This window comes from Silurus meridionalis, chromosome 24 (assembly GCF_014805685.1).
Source record: "Silurus meridionalis isolate SWU-2019-XX chromosome 24, ASM1480568v1, whole genome shotgun sequence".
NCBI lineage: Eukaryota > Metazoa > Chordata > Actinopteri > Siluriformes > Siluridae > Silurus > Silurus meridionalis.
In genome coordinates this window covers 1,983,014-2,009,034 of record NC_060907.1, presented here as the reverse complement: position 1 = coordinate 2,009,034, position 26,021 = coordinate 1,983,014, and the positions used below count along the sequence as shown (strand labels likewise).

Genomic DNA, 26,021 nt, shown 5'->3' with positions numbered 1-26,021 from the left:
ATGGAATAACATGGAGGGGAGGAGAGCCAAGGTTAGGAGATAAGAGGAAATGAAAAACAAGGAAGTAAAAAAAACACAAGACAAATATAAGGGGGATTTGCCAAGGCAAAGAAACTGGAAAAATAGAGGTGTGACACCAGGGTATAAATATGTGGGTGTGTGTGTGTGTGTGTGTGTGTGTGTGTGTGTAAGTAGGTGTGTAGATGTGTGTGTGTGCGGTTGATCATTTTGACCTGATCGAGTGATCACCTTCTGTTGAGCTCATTTTCTCATCTGAGAACTGAAGATCCTTCATTGGTTTTTGAGGTCTATTGTGAGTCTATTTTATTATTATTATTATTATTATTATTATTATTATTATTATTATTATTATTATTATTATTATTGAGTGTGCTACATTGAAATCAATTGCAACAAAGAATCCACCTGTGACATGTCCACTCAGAGACGGGTTCTGAGTTCCGACACAAGCAATACTGATGATATAAATAATCCAGTAATCTATAACGTGTAGGTCAGTGTTATAGATTTAAGCTAATGCGCTTGTGCTAATGTGTTTAAAATACAGTAATAACTGCTAAAGAATTATTTAAAGTGGTGAAGTAATGTTTTATTTACAGTTGATATTATGAGCATCCATGTTACTCTGATGTGCTGAAATGATCCTGACCTTCTAAGTAGAGTTGGTTTTGAGTTACTGGCTTTAGTGAAATAGATACTTATTATTTCTGGAATTGACTCTTTGGTCCATTGTGGCTCTGACCAGGATAAAACATTACAGTACAGCTGCTTTTACCAATCACAGCTTATATACTGTACACATTCCTGTTTTGCTTTGTTTTTACTGCAAATAAATATCCAAAATACGACACTTTTTATGTGGGTGATTTTTGTAATACATGAACATACTTTTTTATTAAAAAAAGAAATGTTGCTTCCAGACCACACAGAACTCAGTCACACAAAAACAGTATGATTTTCAGGATTTATGGCTATGATTGGCATCAGCACCATCACATCACCGTCACTTAGCACATGTACATTTGCAGTTTATTCAACATTCTCTGCACTTGCATCCACATCCTGCTCATGACAGAACATGACCCTACTAAAATGGATGCAGAAAATGCTAACTTTCGAGATACAGGAGAGGAGATGTATAATCAGAGGCACCAATGAGTGTCTCGGTGCTATTTATCCCTGACCCGATGGCCACCATGTGCTGCCTTCTCTTTCTCTCGGTCTGACGATTGTTAAGAGGATATCGTTGTGTCTCAGAACCTTGTTGAAGATATCTGTGGGCTTCCATGCCTTAAAAAGAACACCACAGTGTCTCTACACTCTGATTTGGACAACCTTGGTTGAAATATAGACATTTACACTTCTTACCCTTGATGTATAACTGATGCTGAAGGAGATATTGAAGAAGGTGAAAGCAGACATGGTCTTCAGAGCAGAAAGATAAAATAGAAATTGTAATAATATTAGACCCAGTGTCTTCTCAGCATGTCTCTCAGGACAACTTGGATATCAGTATATGTGTCAGTGAGGCGTGTTGATTTCCCACACGGGTGTGTGTAACTGGTCTCTGTACACAAGTGAATGGAGGGAATGAGCAGTAAGACTTCAGCTGTAGCTGATGAGACTCATCAATGCGCTGTGTTTTATTCCGGCGATGCCAATAAAGAGAAGAAAGACACCAAGCAGAGGACAGCGGAAGAGTCACCTAGTGGTGACTGAGCGCGAGCGGATGCAGAGAGAAAGATGGGCTGATCCGCGAGTGGGCTTCGGTAGACACTGAGGAAAGGTGTCCGGAACCGTGAGAGTGTGGTAAGACCCGGCTTCAGTGTAGGAAAGAAAAGCACCAGGGCAAAAGTTTAAGTAAAATAAAGAAAGATCTGCTGGGTAAATTACTGCCTGTTGCTCTTTCTTCCAGCAACACCAGAACCAGAGATTTGTTACAGTCTCCTATAACAGAGATCCTTCATGTATGTTGTGGCAGCAGGTGCTGCTTTGCGTGTGGAGGGTGGACCCGAGTGGTATCGTACACATGCAGCTGATGGAGACTAATAAGTGTGCAATGTTTTAGTCCATTTGAAGCCCAATAAAAAGGAGAGACAACAGCCTTGGAAGGAGAGACCGAGCACCAAGAAACACCAAGCACAGGAGACTGGAAGATGGGCACAGAGGGAAGGCACAGATCGAAGGCACCCGATATGGGTGTGGGCTCAGCTAGATGGTGTCAGGAACCACAAGTGTGTGGGTGATACTCGGCACCCACATATACTACCCGTGAATACAGAACGTTCCCTTCCAGGTATTTGAGTTGCATCGCAATGCTTTGGGAATAACTCAAGAACTTTAAGGATGGATTTGGACTGTAATTAATATTAACAGTCTACTACAATGTGCTCAGGACCACAGGTTGCATGAACAGTCTTGCATTTTAGTGCCAATTACTGCACAAGTTGAGGATGGACTAAAGTGCAGGCATCAACCTGGATGGCTGCTTGTTGCAGTCAACAACGCTATCATTTTTTTTTTTTGTAAGTAATAGCTTTTTAAATCTTTTTAGTTTATATAAATAACTAGATACACAGTCATCATCTAAAATGATGAAATTTGGAGAAGTTTTAAATATTATCCTGGTTTTTGGAGCATTCATTCTGGAAAGCTATACCTTTTGGGGACAACAACATCATGCAGTCATTGTTTATAGCCGAGACAAGGTGAACATCCTCCAAATGGCAGCTGCAGTCTCTTCACAGCTAATTCCAAAGTAGCTCCAGAGGGAGAGAAGGGGTAGGGGAAAGAGAACAAGACAACAGAAGGCATAGTTACAAAGAGAAGGAAGGAGATTTAAGACATATATTCCCTCTGTCATCATGGGAAAAGTGAGATCCCTGGTGAATAAACTAATTGATCTAGTGTAAGCATGGAGTCAGAGTGTCAGTCCTATCCCAAACCTACTGTAGCTGCTCCCCCTCCTTCAGTGGGGGTTCCTCTTTACCCCTTAGAGACATTTTAACCATTTGCTCTGCACAAAAGAACAATAGCACCCCTGCTTATCTAGTAAACACGAAAATGCAGTTCACAGTTGACCTGGTGGCAAAACAGATGAAGGGAATCCATGCATGAGAAGCTGCCAGCCCTGATGGTCTTAGATAACATTGAAACTTCCTTGATTGTGCAGCCTCTATACATAATATCTATGTTAATGTATACATTTTATTTTTTATTTCTTTAAAACTTACAAGACATACTTTGTAAGCAATTCTCTAGATGTTATCTTTGCAAACTTTTCTGTCAAAGTGTGTCTGCTATAGCTATATTTAGACATGGCCCTGAACCATGTGACTTACCACACATGCCCTACATTGATACTGCGTGGTGGGTGGGAGGGATGTTTTACTTCACTAACCGCATGTGTACTGTAGTGCATCTTCATTTCCTTAATCCAAACCACAGGTTGTCAATTGTTCATTCATCTCCAGCGATTAAAATGTTAATCTTTGTAGCTCATAACCGTACACTAACAAAAGCGACACGAAGGGCAGAGCCGTGATGCGTACATGAGGGTCTTCATTAACAGCGCAGAACCAAGATACAGTAGATTAATAGTCTGAATCTACCGGAACATACACACTCTCTTATTTTCCTGTTAATCTATTGAACTGCCAAGTAAAAATTACTATCTGGAAAAGACCTCAAGATGAAACACTTGCAACAGGTATATACTGTACACACACATACACATGTCCTTCACTCAGTCGACACTCAGTACACTTTTTTACTCAAGTTAAAGTAAAGAAGTTTGGGCTCTGACATTTATATGTAAAAAGTAGCTGTTACTACTACCTGTTTTAGTGTCACTCTGTTAACTGGATGTCACGTCATATTGATATTAGGGCTGTCAATTGATTAAAATATTTAATCGCATGATTGTCATGAGTTCTGTTAATCGCACATTTTTATCTGTTTTAAATGTACCTTCAATTAATACATGCTTTCAACATGGGCATGAATCAGAGAATATTTGTGATGTGAATTGGTTTATTTAAAAGTAGACTTTTTGCGTTTTCTATTTATATATGTATTATGTCTGTGAGGCAAATATGCATTCAGGTTGTTTTATTTGTGTCTGTGAAGAGAGCTGACAGAGACAGCAGAGAGCGCCCCCTGTCTGTTTTCTTAATTTTATAAAAATTTTTTGTTATTATCAGTGTATACAAATAAAAGTAGACCCTTTACAAATTCGAATGATGTATTGCTTTTATTTATGAGGATCAGAAAAGACAGTAATATACGTTAGTTTCGGCGTTATGAGGATATAACGCCACAAAACGAGCAGGTGCATTTGTTGACCCCCAAGTGTTTTAATTTTGCCTCGTTTATTTATTTATATTGTTTAAAAAAATTGGTCAAACAGAAATTCACGCTGCATTAATCGCACATTAATAATATTAGTGTTGTTAAAATTTATTAACGTTAACACGTTATTAATTTTAACAGTCTTATTTAATATATTAATACAAAACCGAATTTCAAATTTTGTTTCCTAATGAATGTATGATATTGTTATTTGTGGTGAAAGCAGGTTGAGAAGAACCTGGAGAGGTGGAGGTACGTGCTGGAGAGAAGGGGAATGAAAGTCAGTGGGAGTAAGACAAAGTACATGTGTGTGAATGAGAGGGAGGGCAGTGGAGTGGTGCGGTTACAGGGAGAAGAGGTGGAGAAGGTGGAGGAGTTCAGGTACCTGGGGTCAACAGTGTAAAGTAATGGAGAGTGTGTTAGAGAAGTGAAGAAAAGAGTGCAGGCAGGGTGGAGTGGGTGGAGAAGTGATAGCAGGAGTGATTTGTGATAGAAGAGTATCTGTGAGAGTGAAAGGGAAAGTTTAAGACTGTGGTGAGACCTGAGCTCTTGGAGGATGTTTTGGGTACAACGTGAGAGAGGCCCAATTGAGATGTATGGACATGTGCAGAGGAGGGACATGGGGCAGTAGGAGAATGCTGAGGATGGAGACACCAGGAAGGAGAAAGAGAGGAAGACAAATGTGGAGGTTTATGGATGTGGGAAGGGAAAACATTCAGGTAGTTGGTTTGAAAAAGACAAATGGAGAGGACAGGGGTATGGGGGACGGATAATCAGCTGTGGCGCCCCCTAATGGGAGCAGCCAAAAGAAGAAGTAGTTACCTAATGAATGTAGGCTGAAGATCCACCATATAGAACACAAGCAGAGTAAAGATGATGATGATCAGGTGATCAGGAATGTCTCTGTTCTCAGTCATGTTCTCATCACTGACTCCCTCTGTCTCATCCACGTTAACGCCAGACTTCTTACTGCCTTCTGCCTGCTCATTGTGAGCTTCATAAACTAGTCTACATCTGTGGTGTGAGAGAGACAGGAAATGATGCACCAGTGGATTGAAAAAGCAGCACAATGACAGGAAACAGGTTGATTGGCTGAAAATGGCGCAATTAGAAGAAAAAATATTGACATAAAAAATATAAAGTACAGATATTTGTGAAAAGTAAAAAGTTGTCCAAAAAATAAAAAGTGAAGTAAAATCCTGATCTCAGAAAAATCTACTTAAGTACAGTAACGAATAATTTTTACTTCGTTACTTCCCACCTCTGGTAAATGATACAACTAATCCATAGAAAATGTTACATTTATTTACATTCAAATATTTCTTTTAATTACTGCCTAAGAATCTAACTAAGCAAACAATTATAACAATTATTATTTATTTATTTTTAGCTTTTTTCCATACACAATATTTATTTCACTAAATTTATCTTTTTTTTTTTTTTTTTTTTTATGTTTAGAACAGTAGAGTCTCGTGACTGCCCCGTGTGGCACAGCAGCTGCAGTGCACATCAATGAAATTTAAACTGTGGCAGGTTCTGTTAAAATAAATGGTAAATAGGAAAATAAAACGTTATACTCTTCATATAAATGTTTATAAAAGAGTGAGAAAAATAGAAATATACTCTTCATATTATGAATATGATATATATTTCTATCCTGCAGTGTGTTATACCTCTTAATATAAAGTAAAACTGAATTTTTGGAACGTGTGAATTTGCTGCTGTTGGATTGAAGCTGACCGTGCTGTGGGTTTCACTTCCTCAGTTCATCTAAACCCCCTCTTTTTCTCTTCACACATGTTCACTGAGCGGGTTGTAGAAAAAAAATAAAAATACTGCCTACACAGTGTTTCCATTAATGCTGACACACCAAGCTTCGCTTTTTAATGTGTGAAAATGGTTGCAGTAAAAGCTTTTTTTGTAGCGATGCCTTACAATAAAATACAATACAATATGTACACCAGTTAATGAAGCAAATTAAGCATTATTGACGTGATCAGGCTCAGTGGATCGATCAGAGTTGATTAAACTTTTGCATGTCCTGAGCAGGTTTTCGAGATTAAATACGCCGCTTGCGGTGTATATCACATACCTCAGCGCTAGTTTAAATCCTAAACATGGCCACAGAGGACAGACATGCTTTCTCCGGACAGAAACAATTTACTAAATGAACAAAGGCTACAGGACACAGCTATTAATCTGAAGGCTAAATCATGCTAATGAACCTTTCAGATGGTTAAGGTTTAGCTGAGCATGTTAGCATCATGCTAATGGAAACATTAACCAGCATGTTAGCTTTATAAAGGGTTATGTGCTAGTTGTTTAGTGCTAAAGGGTCTAAGAGAGGGTAAATACATCCATTCTGTTCATCAGCTTTGTACTTTGACCATTAAAGCCAATATACTTTCACAGCTGACTTCATCACCAAGGCAACATTTACACAAATATATCTTTGCATTGCCAAAGAAGGAAATGATGAAAAGTCTGTTGCGGTGACTTTTCTTTTTCTTTTTCTTTTTTTTTTATGCTTATGCTTATGAGATCACTTGAGCATGAAGCTGCAGGGCAGCTGCTTTTCTAAAGGAAAATGCAAATGACTTGATCACAGACAAGCCAGAAAGCAGCTCTGAAATGTTCTGCTTCAGTGCTGATGGTGCTGCTGATGTGCTACACACTGCGAACCGTTTAATATTCCGAGTGTGAGAAGTCGTCTTCATGGGAGGATTTTCTTAAATTCAGAAAGAGTGACAACTTCAGCGCCAATTAAAAGAGGAAACACTATGTTGCATTTATGCGAAACGGCAACACCTCTCACCCACACACTCTTTCTCTTGCACTTTGTTTTATTCTCAGTCTTTCTGCTGGCCATGAAAGTCAAGAAGACACGGTAAGAAAAAAAAACTTTCTTACTAATGTTCTCAAAATTAACCTTTTAGTCTAATTGTTACATTTCCAGAACATAGATATGCTCAAATTGTATTGTTTTTTTCCAGTGCATTTGCATTAATTGCTAACTTCAGCACTTTTACTGAGCGCCTCTCTGTGCTGGGAATAACGGATATATGTGTTTCTGTGTACTGTGTATGAAGATATCAATATCGTGATGATATATTTCATATATTGTGGTGTTGTTAGTAAAATAAAGTCGAATGTAGGACCAAACAACATCCAAAAGACAGCATGTGAGAGGAAAACCCTTTCTATCACTCTGTTCTTTATTGTGGTGTTGCACATGAGGCGTGAGAAGACGTTCAGAACTTCGGTCTTAAATAATGAACTAAATACTGAAAGGTTTTATGTTTATATTCTTAATAGTTTATTCTGCCATATTGCTGGCTGTTTTTATACTAGGACACATACTATGTACAGGACCTTCAGGTTTCTCCAGGTATCATGGAGAAATCGCGATTGGCCTTATTGTCTCATACTGATACCGTTACCTCATACTACGTTTAGTATTTTCCTCATGGCTGCTTTGGTTATTGCCTAATCAGTTGAATCAGGTTTGCTGGGATAAATGGTGATATTTGTTGAGCAATTATCAATAATAACAGCCGTTTGTGCTACTAGTTCATGCGCTAATATTTGCATAACTTCATGCACAAGTAATAAACCTGCTTTATATATATGCTTAATACCACCACTATCACGTCACAATTATAGAAACCATCAATACAATACAAAAAACAATATAACAATGCATGGCATTACAGAGAGAGAGGCATTTCACATATAGAGGGTGAATACCGTTTTACTAAAGCAAGCTCCAAACCTCTACACTACAACCACAACTGTGCACCTACAACATCTGGAGCAGTTCAGAATCAACATTTGTCTAATAACATGTCAAAAACATGAATAAAATAAAATACAACCTACTCACCAGAGATACAGACTCATAATGTGCAGCGCTCCTCAGAGGCTGTAATCCAGTGGTACCGCTCGTATTCACTGGTCTGGAAGTGGAGATCAAACCCTTTCCCAGGCTGAGACACGCTAGCTAGCTTCAGGGTTGGACGACCTCCTTACCATGTCTAGCTTTTCTTTAAAATGAATTTTTAAGTATGTTCGAGACCAAATACATTTTTCTCCCTCCATAGGCATAAAAAAGGCTAACTCAGATGTGTTAATGTATGCAGAGCTACAGACGTGTTTTGCCAGTCGAACTTGGCTGTAACAGTTTCCCTCTGACCAACCAATCAGAGAACAGAAAAAAGCTGGCAGAACAGAAAAAGCTCCCACAACTGGTGTGTGTGTGTGTGTGTGTGTATGTATATATATACATATATATATATATATATATATATATATATATATATATATATATATATATATATATAGAGAGAGAGAGAGAGAGAGAGAGAGAGAGAGAGAGAGAGAGAGAGACTACATTCAAGGGTTCCCTGGTGGCCCAGTGGTTAGGATGCGGCGCTCTCCGCTGCGGCCCGGGTTTGATTCCCAGTTAGGGAACCAGCCCCAGCCATTAGGGTTGCACAAGCCAGTGCACTCTTAGTGCCGGTCCCAAGCCCAGATAAATGTGGAGGGTTGCGTTAGGAAGGGCATCCAGCGTAAAACGTGCCAAATCGAACATGCAGTTTATAAATACAGATGACCCGCTGTGGTGACCCCTAATGGGCGAAGCCAAAAGAAAGTTTTATTTAGACTACATTCAGAGAACTCAGTGAACTTACCGTAACATTAACTCATGGCTTTTTTATTTCACATCAATGGATTCAAAAACTTGCTTAGCTTATGGCTACATGTGTGTACTTTAGGCAGGGATAAAACATGACAGACATTAATGCTTTGCTTTTGGCATCCACGTTGTTTTCAAGTAGATTGTTTTGAATTACATTTAATGTTGAATTACCTGCAAAAATCGGCAGCAGTCAGCAAAAGAAAACCACCCAGTATACATTATGTGAAACCATAACTAACTAACTATAACAAGTTCAGCACCATAGTTTAGCACAGCCAATCAGTGACAGTCTTACCATGTGATTATACAGAGTGACATAATCATTACACCTGAGCTGAAGTTAAGCTTTAATCTTCTAGCATTTTTCAATAGATTTTTGGTAAAAAAATAAAAATAAAAAATAAATATATATATATATATATATATATATATATATATATATATATATATATATATATATATATATATATATTACATTACCATCGTTATGGTTACAGATCTACTATCTACTTTTTTTTCTGCCTCTTCTTCTGGCTTTGGTGTCTATGGCACCCTACAGTGTCTTCTTGTAAACATTTGTGAAATTTTGTCACTGATTGGAGAAGATCTAAGGAACATTCTGTCCAATGCTCTACCATCAAAACCAATCAAAATGTAAGGGATCCATGGATTCTCGATTTCAAGTTTTGAATTGCCTGTAATGGGTCAAAAGCCACCAAAGAGGAAGTGAGTCTGTATCTCCAAAATAACTTTGCATGCTGACTCAAAATTTGCAGGGCTTTCTCAGGACCAATGACCCGAAGCAACCCATTTCCACACAGGCCCACCTACAATACAAGAATGTTACAAATACATTATTTTTCCTCTTCCACATTTTGTACAAAGTTCAGCAGGTTTGGCTCACATCCAGGTAACAACCTGTTGCTCCACTAGTATTCCACTACAGTCCATGGTCTACCCTAAACACACCCCTAACCCCAACCCCGTACCCCCTTTTCCTAACACATCATGAGCAGAATTACAAATAATACTTATCTCTTTGCTTAAAGTTTACATTTAATAAAGTATCTATAAGTGCTTCCCAAACACAGACATGACACAACAGTGTCCAGGAAATAACATATTAGGATAAAAGAAAGTACATACGATGGCTGCAATACGTCTCAAAAAAGTTTGAATTAATAGTGTTACTAAAAAGGAACAGCTGGATGACAACGAATGAGGTTAACTGACAACTAATCAAGAACATGAGTATAAAGAGTTTCTTAGAAAGGCAGAGTCTCTCAGAAGTAAAGAAGAGCTGAGGTTCACCAATCTGTTGTATTTTGAATTCAATATGGATTTATGAGATTTGATGATCATCCCAACTTGGGGTTGTAATATCCCATCCAGTGCCCAATGTACACTGCACTTTATTATAATCCATACATAAGCGGTTTAATTAGAAAAGCACACAAAGAGATAAAAGCCAAACACAGAATTATTAAACAAGCAAAGAGTCAAACACCAAGTAGAGCAGTCCATGGAACAAACAAATACATGACAAACAAACAGTCTTACAACAGACTTACAATACTTCATGTCATGGTTAGCATGAGCATTGCTAACGAAGGCTACAAAAAACAGGAAGTGCCCCATGACTTAGACATTTCACTTTTCTGGTCATATGGGAACTATTACATTTATGAATCTTCATCAGACAGATCATTTTTTGTATTATTATTATTTATGAAACACTTTGCTGCCAGTTTTGCTGCGCTACATATTTACTGTAAAACATAGTTTAAAACCTGTCCTGTGTATTCATTAGCTGCTCAGATTCTTTCCATTGCTGTGCATCTAAATTGATCTAAAGATAATTAGATCAATGATAATTAGATCAATGCCAGATGCCAGATAAGGTTGAAGAATATATGACAACGGCTTTGAAACCATTCCTTCATACAGAATCTCTCCAGATCCTTCAGATTTGGGGAAGTCAGTAGGTTGGTAGTCAGAAGGTTAGTAGTTAAGGCATTGGACTTTTCAATCAGAAGGTCACAAGTTTAAATCCCAGTATCACCAAGCTGCCACTGCTGGGCCCTTAAACAAGCCCTTAAACCCATAACTGCTCAGGTGTAATTCGCACTGGATGAGAGCCAAATGGTGTAAATGTTAATTTTAAGATCCATGCTGGTGAATTTCCTCTTTAGTTCTTCCCACATGTTTTGTATGGGGTTCCAGGCAGGAAGGTGGGATGATCATGGCAGGCCTTGATTTTGTATTCAGTAAAAATTGTTTTGTGTTGATTTTGATATACATCTTAAATCACTGTCTCACTGGAAGATCCAAAGACAGCTTGTTTTGAGCTTTCTGGCAGAAGCAGTTGGGTGTTCAATACATATCTGTTGAAATTCGAGAAAAAATGTCCAGGTCCTCTGGCAGAAAAAACATCCTTAAAACTACCACTATTAAACTGTGGGCATAAGCTAACTTCTCATATTCCTACATCTGGGGAAGTGGTGGCTCAGTGGTTAAGGTGCTGTGCTACTGTTCGGAAGGTAGGAGGTGCAAGGCCCTTGACCCTCCATGCTCCAGAGGTGCCGTATCATGGCTGACCCTGCGCTCTGATCCCAATTTCCGAGGAAACTGGGATATGCGAAGAAAGAATTTCACTGTGTTCTAATGTATATGCGACAAATACAGTCTATTTTATTCCAAAATCTCTGTGTAGGCCAAGCTTACCTCTATTAGGTCATATTTTGGTTTTATTTGATCATAGAACCCGATTCTATTTGAAGTCCCAGTAGTTTCTGGTAAACTGAAGACGTTTGAGTAGAGGCTTTTTTTTCTTGAAACAATTTACAATTTATGAGCTATTGGATTGCAGTTATGGAAACTTTTTTTAGCTGCAAAACACAATTAACTTCTGCAATTCTATAGTTGGGATTGTGGGAGATTTTCTTGCTCTGTTGAACCTTCCTGGTCACAGTCCATTTCACACACACACACACACACACACACACACACACACACACACACACACACACACACACACATTTCCTCTTCCAGGCTGATTCATAACAAACATTTACAGTTGACTGGAACTTCTTAATTATTGTCTTAATTATTGAATGATGGCTTTTGGGTTCCTACATATTTATACCCCTTTATATACTTACCTGTGTCTAGGTGTAGTTAAATAGAGGTGTATCAATGGAACATATTTAAGATATATTATACTAGTTACTATATGTACATAGAAATATACTTCTGCATGGTTTCAACCAATGTTAGACCCATTGCTTGTATCTTGTAATGTGATTTTTCAAAATAATTCTATCCATATGCTAATTACTATATGATAGCTAAGCAGATGCTTTTTGCCTTTTAGGTTCGTTAAGTTTGATTCTTTGATTGATTTCTGTAATTAATTTCTTAGCATATCTCTGTGTTTTTAATTTTTATAGCAATTTGCCAACATTTGTGTTTAAGGTTACAATTTATGTTGTGGAAAGTCACAAAGCATCTTAGTTTATAGCTGCTATACCCCAAGTGCAAAAAGTTGCTTTATAAACAGCAGCACGTTTCTCTTTTTTTTCCAAGGTAATCAAACTAAAAATAACGCAGATCATTTTACTGATAAACCACAAAGAAATTTTATTCAAAGAAATATCAGTTCACCTGCAGTTGCTCGTATAAGGGTTTTGTCTTCTGTGTAATATTATTTATATATTTATTTGTTTTTAGTTACCTATAGAATCCTTATAGAAAATGATGTCCTTCAAAATGGCTTCTCTACTTTGTCTCATCTTTCTTCTTGTGATTACAGGTGAGTCAAACGATCACATTATCACACTCATTATACCACACACTGGGTACAGTAAATAGATAAATAAATTAATAAAATAATCAATTATTTATTAAGACTTGATGTTTACAAATATATAAAATGTCAATTATATCGATTTTAACATTTTAGAGGAAATTCTCACACTGCTGTTTTCAGATTTGGAGACTTAAAATAAAATGTTATGTCAGTATTTTCAGTTAATTTCTCACATTTTCTTTAGACTGTTGATTTACATGGATTTTCTGGGCTCTTTGTTCACCTGCTCCCCTTTATACCTTACAATAATCAGGATTTCAAATATATACATTTTTCAAATATAACAGGACACATTAAAGCCAGAAAACTTTTGAATAAAAAAAAAAATTAAATGGTGAGTAGAAAGTTAGTGGGAAGCGAAAATGGGAAAATGGTTCACATAAAAATATCTAAAGTCTATGAAATAACCTTTATATAATGGAACGCTTGCAAATGCACACATAGACGTCTGTGTTTTCTTCTCTCTTTATTTCTCTCTCTCTCTCAAGGCTCTTGAATCTCTTTCTATACACTATATTTCCAAAAGTATTGGGTCACCTGCTCATAAGTTTATTATGTGATTTTTGAGCATCACATTCCACATTTAATCCCAATTCACTCTTCTAATTCCTCCACTCTTCTGGGAAAATGTTCCACTAGATTTTGGAGTGTGCTTATGGATATTTGTGTTTATCAGTCACAAGGGTGTTATGAAAGGCAGGTACTGATGTAGATGAGGAGACCTGGGTGCAGTCAGCGTTCACATTCATCCCAAAGGTGTTCAGTAGGGATGAGATCAGAGCTCTATAGCAGGAGATCTTCCTCTCCAAAGCATGTAAACCAGATCTTCAAGGAGCTCATTTTGTGCACAGGGGCATCACCATGCTGGAGCAGGTTTGGGATTCCAAGTTAAATGTTATTATAGTGCATCTAAAGACGTCCTGTACAATTGAGTGCCTCCAGCTTTGTGGTAACAGTTTGGAAAAGAACCACATATAGCAGGAAAGGTCAGGTGTCCCAATACTTTTGGCAATGTGGTGTAGATGTGTGATCCTTACCCCTCAATTCCTCCATCTCCATCTCCCAATCAAAAAGCGGCACTCAACCATGTCCCCACTTTTACATGGTGGTATAATAATGAGAAATAAATAAAGATCAAAGTAAATCTAATAATAGTCTTCAGTATTACTAATATTCCTGCACAAATACTCTTAGTTGTAATTATGATATTACTTACTGCAACATTTTTATGTTCCACACTCATTATTAAGCCGAAGATAAACTAGGACTTGGGTAAAGTATGTGTCCAACAACATGCATTTAAAATTGGATAATATTCATATCTAATTGATTTTGTGATTTGTAGTGAGAGTAGTGAGCAGGTGGAGAAGATCCTGGAGAGGTGGAGATATGCGCTGGAGAGAAGGGGAATGAAAGTCAGTAGGAGTAAGACAGAGTACATGTGTGTGAATGAGAGGGAGGGCAGTGGAGTGGTGCGGTTGCAGGGAGAAGAGGTGGAGAAGGTGGAGGAGTTCAGGTACCTGGGATCAACAGTGCAAAGTAATGGAGAGTGTGTTAGAGAAGTGAAGAAAAGAGTGCAGGCAGGGTGGAGTGGGTGGAGAAGAGTGACAGGAGTGATTTGTGATAGTAGGGTATCTGCAAGAATGAAAGGGAAAGTTTATAGGACTGTGGTGAGACCTGAGATGTTGTATGGTTTAGAGACAGTGGCATTGAGTAAAAGACAGGAGGTGGAGCTAGAGGTAGCAAAGCTGAAGATGTTAAGTTTTTCGTTGGGAGTGACGAGGATGGACAAGATTAGAAATGAGTTTATTAGAGGGACAGCACATGTAGGATGTTTTGGTGACAAGGTGAGGGAGGCGAGATTGAGATGGTTTGGACATGTGCAGAGAAGGGACATGAATTATATTGGTAGAAGAATGCTGAAGATGGAGCCGCCAGGTGGGAGGAAAAGAGGAAGGCCAAGAAGGAGGTTCATGGATGTGGTGAGGGAAGACATGCAGGTAGTTGGTGTGAAAGAGGCAGATGTAGAGGACAGGGTGGTATGGAGACAGTTGATCTGCAGTGGCGACCCCTAATGGAAGCAGCCGAAGAAGAAGAAGAAGAAGAAGAAGAAGAAGAAGAAGAAGAAGAAGATTCATATCTAATTACTGTATCATCATTTTTGTACTTCATATTGGTCCTAAATGGAATTCCATAGATTTAACACTGATCCTCTCTGTCAGAATTACACAAGTCAAATGTTCATAAGACAGAATCATGAGTAAGTAAATAGTTATAAACTTTATTAATTTATAAATAACCTCAGTTAATGAAATAACTGCAGAAATATTTTATATGTTTACCAAAACCTGAACACCAGGATATAATACTGCGGTCTGTCAGTGACACGGGAATAATGGATAATAATGCAAACAATTAAAACAAAGCTCTGAATCCAGAACACACCCCTGTGTTTAAATCCTGCACTGTTTCCTTCCAGTAGTAAAGAATAGTTTGTATTTTTCTGCCCCGGAGTTCCAGAGGAGAGAAGAGAAGCTGTAAAATAACTCAGTGTTTTATGGGGCTCAGGATAATGATCTCTAATCACCTCTTTCATGTGTCATGTTTCAGGAGCTCTTGAGAATCAATGGAGTGTGAAATACAGCAACTTAAATCTCTGTGCTGTAAAAGGATCTACAGTGGTTATGGAGGCCACTTACACACATCCAACAGGTCTTACAGTGAATAACAGGTTTTGGTTTATAAAACCAGTTTATGGTGTAGAACCGACTGATCTGAGTAATGAATCAGGTTACTCAGGCAGAGTGGAGTATTTAGGAGATAAACAGAATCACTTCTCCCTCAGACTGAGTGATGTGAAGAAATCAGATGAACACATGTACTGCTTCAGATTCAACACAACTAAAGATAAATTTCAGGGTTATCCTGGAATTACACTCAGTGTTACAGGTAAATGAAACCATCTTATTTTCTATGTACATTAGTCTCAAAAGTATTTGGACACTATCAAACTTAATTGAAGGTATTTCTGGGTCTGGTTCTTAAAATATCTGGATATTCAAGTCACACTCTCAGTTGTTTATACATTTTATGTATATAAATAATAATTTTCACTGCATTTAGAAAAACATATCAAACCAAACATTTAGTTTAAAGAAAATTCCACAAACTTTATTAGATTGGAATGTTAAAAAATATACAGTTCATAAGTAGTCATAAATATGAGGACACTATTTTATTTTATTTGCAAAAAGCTTTTAAGGATAAAGACCTTTGTAGAGCATCTTTACTGAAACTGATTGAAATAGTGGCTTCATTTACAAGCACAGTTACAGTGTTATTTGTTAACAGTGTTTGCACTTGAAATCAGACAGTTTTTATTTTAGTTATAGGTTCAATCAACAAAATGTTTAGTTTATCAAAATAGGACAATCAGCTGAATTTCCTTTATTGCATCTATCGAGTCTCTGTAGAGTTTATATCTGAATTCTGGAAAGATCTCTTTTAAAAGACTGTAGGAAATTTAAATCATTATCTTTTCCTAATAAATGTTCTTGTATCTTATGATTAATATTTTGACTAATGGTTTTCATCCAGAAGGTCTTCACATACATTTGAGTTTCTGATGCAATCAGTGAAAATATGTAAATAAGAGCGTTCTTAGTTGCTGCTGCAGTTCAGTGCATGTTCTTCTGTAAGTTTCATGCATGCCTTATAGTTCTTAATAAATTGTTGTTTGTTTAATGGCTCCTCCCTGTGTGTCTATGCTCCTGGAGTTAATAGTTTGTGCACAAAGTCTGAAGAAATCCCTGCTGCTGATTCTCATCTGTTTATCTTGTTGTTTTTTTACTCAAATCAAGGCTGGAATGTTGTCCTTCACCTTTTAATTTTACACTGTTAACAGTCTTATATATAGAGGATGCATGTAATCAGTTACATTTGATTACATAAAAGTTGCCCCAAGCAATTAGCTTTGTTTGTGGTATCATTTCCTAAATTACAGTAAATAGCGTTTGGCTTGAAATGATGAAATGAAACATTTTTTTCTGAAAGAGGTTTCAGAGGTTTGTACCTGATTAATAATTGTTTCTGAAATATTCACTGCTTAATGATATTACATTTTCAAACTGATAATGTCATTGGATACTAAAACGCTTTGAGAGAGCAGAGTTATGAAAGAAGATGCTTTAATGTGTTCAGAAGAACTTTTCAGATTTAATGTTTCTCTCATTGTATAAGATCTTCAGCTGATCGCTCCTGCAGAAGTGACAGAGGGACAAAGATCAGTGGTTCTGACCTGTAAAACCACCTGCAGTCTGACTGATCCAACATTCATCTGGTACAAAACACACATGATTTAACCACAAACACCTTCAAGAGCAACGAACTCCACCTGCAGAGGGTCAGCAGTGAGGATGCAGGCAGTTATAACTGTTCTGTAAGAGGATCTGAACATCTCCCATCTCCTGCTCATAACCTCAGTGTCAGATGTGAGTTTTGTTTACTTTCTTGTTGTTTAAGATCTTCAGCTGATCGCTCCTGCAGAAGTGACAGAGGGACAAAGATCAGTGGTTCTGACCTGCAGCAGTGATGATGAATCACCTGTGGAACACTATGAATGGTTTAAGGAATGACATCAGTAGGAAAGGAAAAGACCTTCACCATCTCTAAAGTCAGTGGTGAACACAGTGGAGAGTACAAGTGCAAGTGCAGTAATGAACCTGAAGATCAGTCCTCCAACAGTGTAACTCTGATTGTTCTGTGTAAGTTACAGCTGAAAATCTTAAAATTGATAACTTCCTTAATTGAGGGTAAAATCAATAATAACAGAAGCACATCCATGTTTTCTCACTGCAGACTTTATATACACCAATAAAACTGTGAAAACTCCCCTACAGGACTGGGGACCAAAATAATTAATACTGAACACATTTAAACCTGAGTAATAAAATGGTGAAAAATATTAAACACAAATGATTTTTTAACCCACACTTAGAGCAAGTTTTTAATATATTTAAATTGTTTTTAAACACAAATTATGAATTTGTGAAAATATACAGAATACACTTTTCTACCAAAGTTGACAGTTTAAAATGTTCACTGTATTACAGAATAACAGACAAAATGATTTATTTATACATGTTCTCTTTCTGTCCACTTTAGATCCTCCAAAGAATGTCTCAGTGTCCATCAGTCCCTCTGCTGAGATTGTGGAGGGCACTTCAGTGACTCTGACCTGCAGCTGTGATTTAAATCCAGCTGTGGAGACCTACACCTGGTATAAGGGAACATCATCAGTGGGGAAAGGAAAGACCTTCACCATCTCTAAAGTCAGTGGTGAACACAGTGGAGAGTACAAGTGCAAGTGCAGTAATGAACCTGAAGATCAGTCCTCCAACAGTGTAACTCTGATTGTTCTGTGTAAGTTACAGCTGAAAATCTTAAAATTGATAACTTCCTTAATTGAGGGTAAAATCAATAATAACAGAAGCACATCCATGTTTTCTCACTGCAGACTTTATATACACCAATAAAAACTGTGAAAACTCCCCCTACAGGACTGGGGGACCAAAATAATTAATACTGAACACATTTAAACCTGAGTAATAAAATGGTGAAAAATATTAAACACAAATGATTTTTTAACCCACACTTAGAGCAAGTTTTTAATATATTTAAATTGTTTTTAAACACAAATTATGAATTTGTGAAAATATACAGAATACACTTTTCTACCAAAGTTGACAGTTTAAAATGTTCACTGTATTACAGAATAACAGACAAAATGATTTATTTATACATGTTCTCTTTCTGTCCACTTTAGATCCTCCAAAGAATGTCTCAGTGTCCATCAGTCCCTCTGGTGAGATTGAGGAGGGCAGTTCAGTGACTCTGACCTGCAGCAGTGATGATGAATCACCTGTGGAACACTATGAATGGTTTAAGGAATGACATCAGTAGGAAAGGAAAAGACCTTCACCATCTCTAAAGTCAGTGGTGAACACAGTGGAGAGTACAAGTGCAAGTGCAGTAATGAACCTGAAGATCAGTCCTCCAACAGTGTAACTCTGAATGTTCTGTGTAAGTTAAAGCTGAAAATCTCCTCATATTAGGTGGAAGGTAAATGATTTGTTACAGGATCTGCAATAAATCCTGAAAGAAAGCTACTCTTACAGGAACTATCCCTCATGGACATTACATTAGTATTGCGTTTTTATACATTTTCTGTAAATGCAATTGGTTAGAATTGTTTTAAAATTTCGTTAAAGGAATTGTACTAGGTTAATCCAAATCTCAAACATGTACTTGATTAACCATTGTCTAGAAAAAGTAAAGAACAAAGTGTTTTCTCTGATGAATACGATCAGTTAGGGGTTGGTAAAAAAAAAAAAACACTCCTGAGTTGTAAAAGTATATTACCATTAAAATAATTAATTATTAGCTAAAAAAATAAAAAAAACATTTAAAGGAGCAGAGTTTTAATAGTAAATGATTTATTGGGTTCATTACAACTTTACAATTTGAATCCTTCTCTAATTGTCTTAGATCTCCGGCTGATCGCTCCTGCAGAAGTGACAGAGGAGAATCAGTCATTCTGACCTGTAAAACCACCTGCAGTCTGACTGATCCAACATTCATCTGGTACAAAACACACATGATTTAACCACAAACACCTTCAAGAGCAACGAACTCCACCTGCAGAGGGTCAGCAGTGAGGATGCAGGCAGTTATAACTGTTCTGTAAGAGGATCTGAACATCTCCCATCTCCTGCTCATAACCTCAGTGTCAGATGTGAGTTTTGTTTACTTTCTTCTTTTAGGTTCATTGTATAAATTAACATTTATTGAAGAAAAAGCTAATCAAAAGTCATGTGAGTAAAAAAGTAAGTAGAAAAAGGAAAATTTGGGAGAAGGTGATGAATTTAAATGACAGAACAAATTATTACGTTTGATTAGGTAATAAAAACACAGAGAAACCCAGATGACATGAAACCCTCATGTCTTGCCACTAAGCCCACTATTGTTATTGTTCCTGATTATTTGATGTACCAGACCTTTCATTAGACCCACACAACGTTTTTTTTTTTTAGCATTCCTCATATATTCCAAATATCCTGCCTTTGTAGCGGATGAGTTGGGGGCAGGAGTTGGTGGTCTGCCTGAATTATAGCTTGGGGTTTAGATATCTGAGACTGGTTCCTGTACAGTTTCTGTCTACAGTTCACATACTGCTTACACACATTCATTTTACTGTGGTTTTACTGTAAAGCAGCAGCCAATAACTCTATGTATAACACAAAACTAGATGTAGAAAGTGGGCACACACTGTTTTCCATATCAATTACAAAAATACTAAACAATCCTCAGTGTCTGTGAGCTCATGTGTGCAGAAGTGGGACAAAATAGTGCTTTCTTCTGATTGTGTTATGCTGCCTGAGGTTACACAAGCAGCAGAAGTTTGGAAAAAGGCAGTCAGTCTCCCCATGCCTCAGAAATAAACGTTAGTGTCCACAAAATGTACATGAATATTAGAATGCTGTGTGTGAATTTTGTTGTTGAGAGATGAAACAGGTTCTTTGTGCGACTTGTTTCTTTAATGAAACCTTCGTAATTGGAATGAGTTGAGGTGGGAATAGATCAATTTTAGGAAACTGATAAAATTGCTTCTGAATTTAATATCTGTTTTAATAAAAGTCGTATTTACTGGTAACATTGCTGTTTTTTGAATAATATTTTTTTCTTTAATTCTAATCAATTGTCGTCCCAAAATATTTATGAACAGGAAACTATTTTGCCTCTACTTTGCTGATGTCGCAGTTGAGATGTGTAGTTAATAAAATTATTTATCTGATCTGGGTGATTTGCTCAGAAAAATAAAAAGCAAATGGAAGATCAAAACATAAATATATATATGCACTTTGTTGTGGCTTACATGGTACATGCTTCCACAAACAACAACAACAACAACAACAACAACAACATAATAGTAATAATAATAATAATAATAATAATAATAATAATAATAATAATGGGGAAGTGGTAGTTGAACAGTTAAGGCTCTGGGTTACTGATCAGAAGGTTGAGGGCTCAAGCCCCTGTATAAGCAAGACCCTTAACCCCCTGTATTCCAGGTGCATTGTATAATAGCTAACCATGTGCTCTGACCTCAGCTTCCTAATATGCTGTGATAGGTGAAGAAACAATTTCACTATGTTGTAATATAAATGTGACAAATAAATGCATTTGTCTTCTCTTTAGCTCCCATAAAGAAGGTCTCAGTGTCTGCCAGACCCTCTGCTGAGATAGTGGAGGGCAGTTCAGTGACTCTGACCTGCAGCAGTGATGATGAATCACCTGTGGAACACTATGAATGGTTTAAGGGAATGACATCAGTAGGAAAGGAAAAGACCTTCACCATCACGAACATCAGCTCTGAGGACAGTGGAGAGTACGAGTGCACATACAGCAACAAAGATATATATCAGTCCTACAGCAGTGTAACTCTGAATGTTGTGTGTAAGTTAAAGCTGAAAATCTCCTCATATTAGGTGGAAGGTAAATGATTTGTTACAGGATCTGCAATAAATCCTGAAAGAAAGCTACTCTTACAGGAACTATCCCTCATGGACATTACATTAGTATTGCGTTTTTATACATTTTCTGTAAATGCAATTGGTTAGAATTGTTTTAAAATTTCGTTAAAGGAATTGTACTAGGTTAATCCAAATCTCAAACATGTACTTGATTAACCATTGTCTAGAAAAAAAGTAAAGAACAAAGTGTTTTCTCTGATGAATACGATCAGTTAGGGGTTGGTAAAAAAAAAAAAAAAAAACACTCCTGAGTTGTAAAAGTATATTACCATTAAAATAATTAATTATTAGCTAAAAAAAAAATAAAAAAAAAACATTTAAAGGAGCAGAGTTTTAATAGTAAATGATTTATTGGGTTCATTACAACTTTACAATTTGAATCCTTCTCTAATTGTCTTAGATCTCCGGCTGATCGCTCCTGCAGAAGTGACAGAGGGAGAATCAGTCATTCTGACCTGCAACACCTCCTTCAGTCTGACTGATCCAACATTCATCTGGTACAAAAACAGACAAAATGTAACCACAAATACCATCAAGAGCAACGAACTCCACCTGCAGAGGGTCAGCAGTGAGGATGCAGGCAGTTATAACTGTGCTGTAAGAGGATCTGAACATCTCCCATCTCCTGCTCATAACCTCAGTGTCAGATGTGAGTTTTATTCATTTATTCTTTTAGGATTATTGTATAACAACATTTAATGAAGAAAAAAATATTAGCGTAAGTAACGTAGTAAGTAGAAAAAATTAAAATTTGGGAGAAAGTGATGGATTTAAATGACAGAACAAATTATTACGTTTGATTTGGTAATAAAAAAACACAGAGAAAACCAGATGACATGATGAGGGTTTCATGTCTTTGCCTCTAAACCCACTATTGTTATTGTTTTTGATTATTTGATGTACCAGACCTTTCATTAGACCCACACAATGTCATTTGTCATATATTCCTCATTTCAAATATCCTGCCTCTGTAGTGGATGAGCAGTTGGGGGCAGGAGTTGGTGGTCTGCCTGAATTATAGCTTGGGGTTTAGATACCTGAGACTGGTTTCTGTACAGTTTCTGTCTACAGTTCACATACTGTTTACACACATTCACACACACATGTTGTTTTACTGTAGAGCAGCAGCCAATAACTCTATATATAAAACAAAACTAGAAAGTGGGCACACACTGTTTTCCATATCAATTACAAAAATACTAAACAATCATCAGTGTCTGTGAGCTCATGTGTGCAGAAGTGGGACAAAATAGTGCTTTCACCTGATTGTGTTATGCTGCCTGAGGTTACACAAGCAGCAGAAGTTTGGAAAAAGGCAGTCAGTCTCCCCATGCCTCAGAAATAAACATGTTAGTGTCCACAAAATGTACATGAATATTAGAATTGAATATGGGAATTTTGTTGTTGAGAGATGAAGCAGGTTCTTTGTGCGACTTGTTTCTTTAATGAAACCTTCGGAATTGAAATGAGTTGATGTGGGAATAGATCAATTTTAGGAAACTGATAAAATTGCTTCTGAATTTAATATCGGTTCTGATTAAAGTCATATTTACTGGTAACATTGTTGTTTTTTGAATAATTTTTTTTTTTCCTAAATTCTAATCAATTGTTGTCCCAAAATATTTATAAACAGGAAATGATTTTGCTTCTACTTTGTTGATGTAGCAGTTGGGATGTGAAGTTTATAATAATATTTATCTGATCTGGGTGATTTGCTCGGAAAAATAAAAAGCAAATGGAAGATCAAAACATAGATATATACATGCACTTCGTTGTGGCTTACATGATGTCACAAACAACAACAACAACAACATAATAATAATAATGATGGGGAAATGGTAGTTGAACAGTTAAGGCTCAAGGTTACTGATCAGAAGGTTGAGGGCTCAATATTTTACTATGTTGTAATATAAATGTGACAAATAAATGCATTTGTCTTCTCTTTAGCTCCTATAAAGAAGGTCTCGGTGTCTGTCAGTTCCTCTGCAGAGATTGTGGAGGGCAGTTCAGTGACTCTGACCTGCAGCAGTGATGATGAATCATTTATTACAGGATCTGCAATGAATCCTGATGGAAAGCTCCTCTTACAGGAACTAGAATTCATGGACATTACATTAGTATTGTGTTTTTATTAGTTTTCTGGAAATGTCATTGGTTGGCTTTTTTTTATTGTTAAATTAATTGTACTAGGTTAATACAAATCTCAAACATGTACATGATTAACCATTGTCCAGAAAATAAAATAAAGAACAAAGTGTTTTTCTCTGATGGATACGATCAGTTAGGGGTTGGTAAAAAAAAACAAACAAACAAACAAAAAAAAAACACTCCAGAGTTGTAGGAATATATTAAAATTAAAAAGAAAATTATTAGCTAGAAAAAAAATTGCTTTATGGATTCATTACAACTTTAAAATTTTAATCCCTCTCTAATTGTTTTAGATCTTCGGGTGATCGCTCCTGCAGAAGTGACAGAGGGAGAATCAGTCATTCTGACCTGCAACCCCTCCTTCAATCTGACTGATCCAACATTCATCTGGTCGAAAAACAGACAAAATGTAACCACAAACAGCACCAAGAGCAACGAACTCCACCTGCAGAGGGTCAGCAGTGAGGATGCAGGCAGTTATAACTGTGCTGTAAGAGGATCTGAACATCTCCCATCTCCTGCTCATAACCTCAGTGTCAGATGTGAGTTTTTAAATTTTTTCTTATGCAATTTATTGTATAAAATAATACAAAAAAACTATATAAAGCAATAGTGTAAAAAATTAAACATAAAAGAAGAAGTGGTGGTACTGCTGTAAGTCAATGACAAACCGCACACTGCAGATTATTTTATTAAGTGCAAACTAAAACAACCCAAAACTATAAAAACCAACAGCATAAGCAAAAACAGTGGATACTAAGTGTAACCCTCCTGAGGGTATGTGGGTATTGGGCTGGGGCACAGTAACCTGGGGTCCCAGCTGATAGATTAAGAATTATGCTGGACTTTCACCTATGGCTCCTAATCCTAAAGTACAATTAAAGAACAGTTAAAATATCTATGCTGGTGCCTTCAAAATATAATGGGTACAGCTGATCAATAAAACGTTTATCCTGGTTTATCCTAAAGTGGAAGCTTCAGACAGTGATGACAATTTTGTAGTCGTTGTCACAATGTTTCAAAGAGCCAGAGAGTAAAAAAACGTCAGGTTTAATTGACGTGGGTCAATGCATCTTACTATTTGCTCATGCGTCATCTGGGAACATGAGCATTTTTTAGTCGTTTTAGTGCAGATAAGCAACTTTTGCTTTTTTCTTTCATCGATTGAAAGTGAGGACGCACAGCATTTTTACGGAATTATGCCACTTTTAAATTTTCCAGATTAGTGCAGACATAGCATGAACTTAAATATGTGTGTTAAATCTGGCAAAGAGAAACAGGCGTGTATAATTAATGACATGTGACAAGAATGTGGTGTGCAAGGGCTGATGGGTAACATCGTACAGATTTTGAGATAATCCTGAGACTAGTTCATAATGTTAGTTATGTTACTTTGGCTTACGCTTTACCATTAGGCTGAAGAGCCTTTTTTAATTTGATGTAAAACATCTTTCACCACGTGGTTTTCTAACATACCTTAATATCCTCTGCCTTTGTATTTGTCACGGTGTGAGCGAAACAAAAGGCAGAAGCCGGAGTACAGCTCGCTCGGGTTTTAATGGCATGCGTGAGAGAGAGATACACACACGCACACACACACACACACACGCGCGCACATACACACACGGCAGTCCTTAGGTTGAGAGAGATAGTCCGAGTAGCGCATTGGGAGAAGCGTAGCTGACCCGAGATGCACAGGGAGGGGAAGCGCAGCCGGTACGGGATTCTGGAGTCCGGATGAAACGGAAGAAAGAAGTCCTGTAGGAAAACCGGAACGCCAAAACATGCAGTACGGAAAGTCAAACATAAACAATAACGAACGGGGAGTGAATGTGAGTGAGGGGTTTATGTAGGAGCGGGTTGGAGTGATGATGAGCTTCAGGTGTGCCTCGTTAAACCTGGAGCTTCAGAGAGAGTGGAGGCATGAGTGATGATGAGCTCCAGGTGTGCGTGGTTAAACCTGGAGCTCTATGGAGAGTGGAGGCATAGAGAGCCACCAAAGGGGGCGTGGCAGGTGGTTTCCTGACATTACTCCCCCCTGAGGGGTGGCACCTGACGCCCCAAACCCACAGACGCTCGGAGGGCCAGGGCACTCAGAGGAGGATCCCGGTGTCCGTCCAGGGTCGAACGGGACCTGGTCAGAACCGCCGCAGAACCGGAGAAGGCCAGGAAGGACCCAAGGCAGGGCGACAGCCCAGGCGAACCGCAGGACGCCCATCCCGAAGGCACAGGACAGAACCATGCTCCCAGCGGAGGTCCGAGACGGCGCGTAGCTCATTGCGGAGGCCAGAATTCGAACGACGAGGTCTCTGAGACTCTGTGGAGCGAAGAGAAGCTCTCG

General features: G+C 37.6%; 1 protein-coding gene and 2 long non-coding RNA genes across 3 annotated transcripts in view; all 3 read left to right on the top strand.

Annotated features, from left to right (window-relative positions):
• The window catches only part of LOC124378579, a 161,038-nt gene that overhangs the window by 121,464 nt on the left and 13,553 nt on the right, over nt 1–26,021 (top strand). The window contains 1 exon segment of the mRNA XM_046838309.1: nt 2,994–2,998. Coding sequence (XP_046694265.1) covers nt 2,994–2,998 — 5 coding nt within the window.
• LOC124378467 lies at nt 6,896–15,858 on the top strand. Its single transcript, XR_006924225.1, has 3 exons — nt 6,896–7,258; nt 12,800–12,881; nt 15,549–15,858. It is a non-coding gene; the product is annotated as an uncharacterized LOC124378467 (long non-coding RNA).
• Nucleotides 17,595–18,849, top strand: LOC124378474. Its single transcript, XR_006924233.1, has 3 exons — nt 17,595–17,701; nt 18,102–18,359; nt 18,763–18,849. It is a non-coding gene; the product is annotated as an uncharacterized LOC124378474 (long non-coding RNA).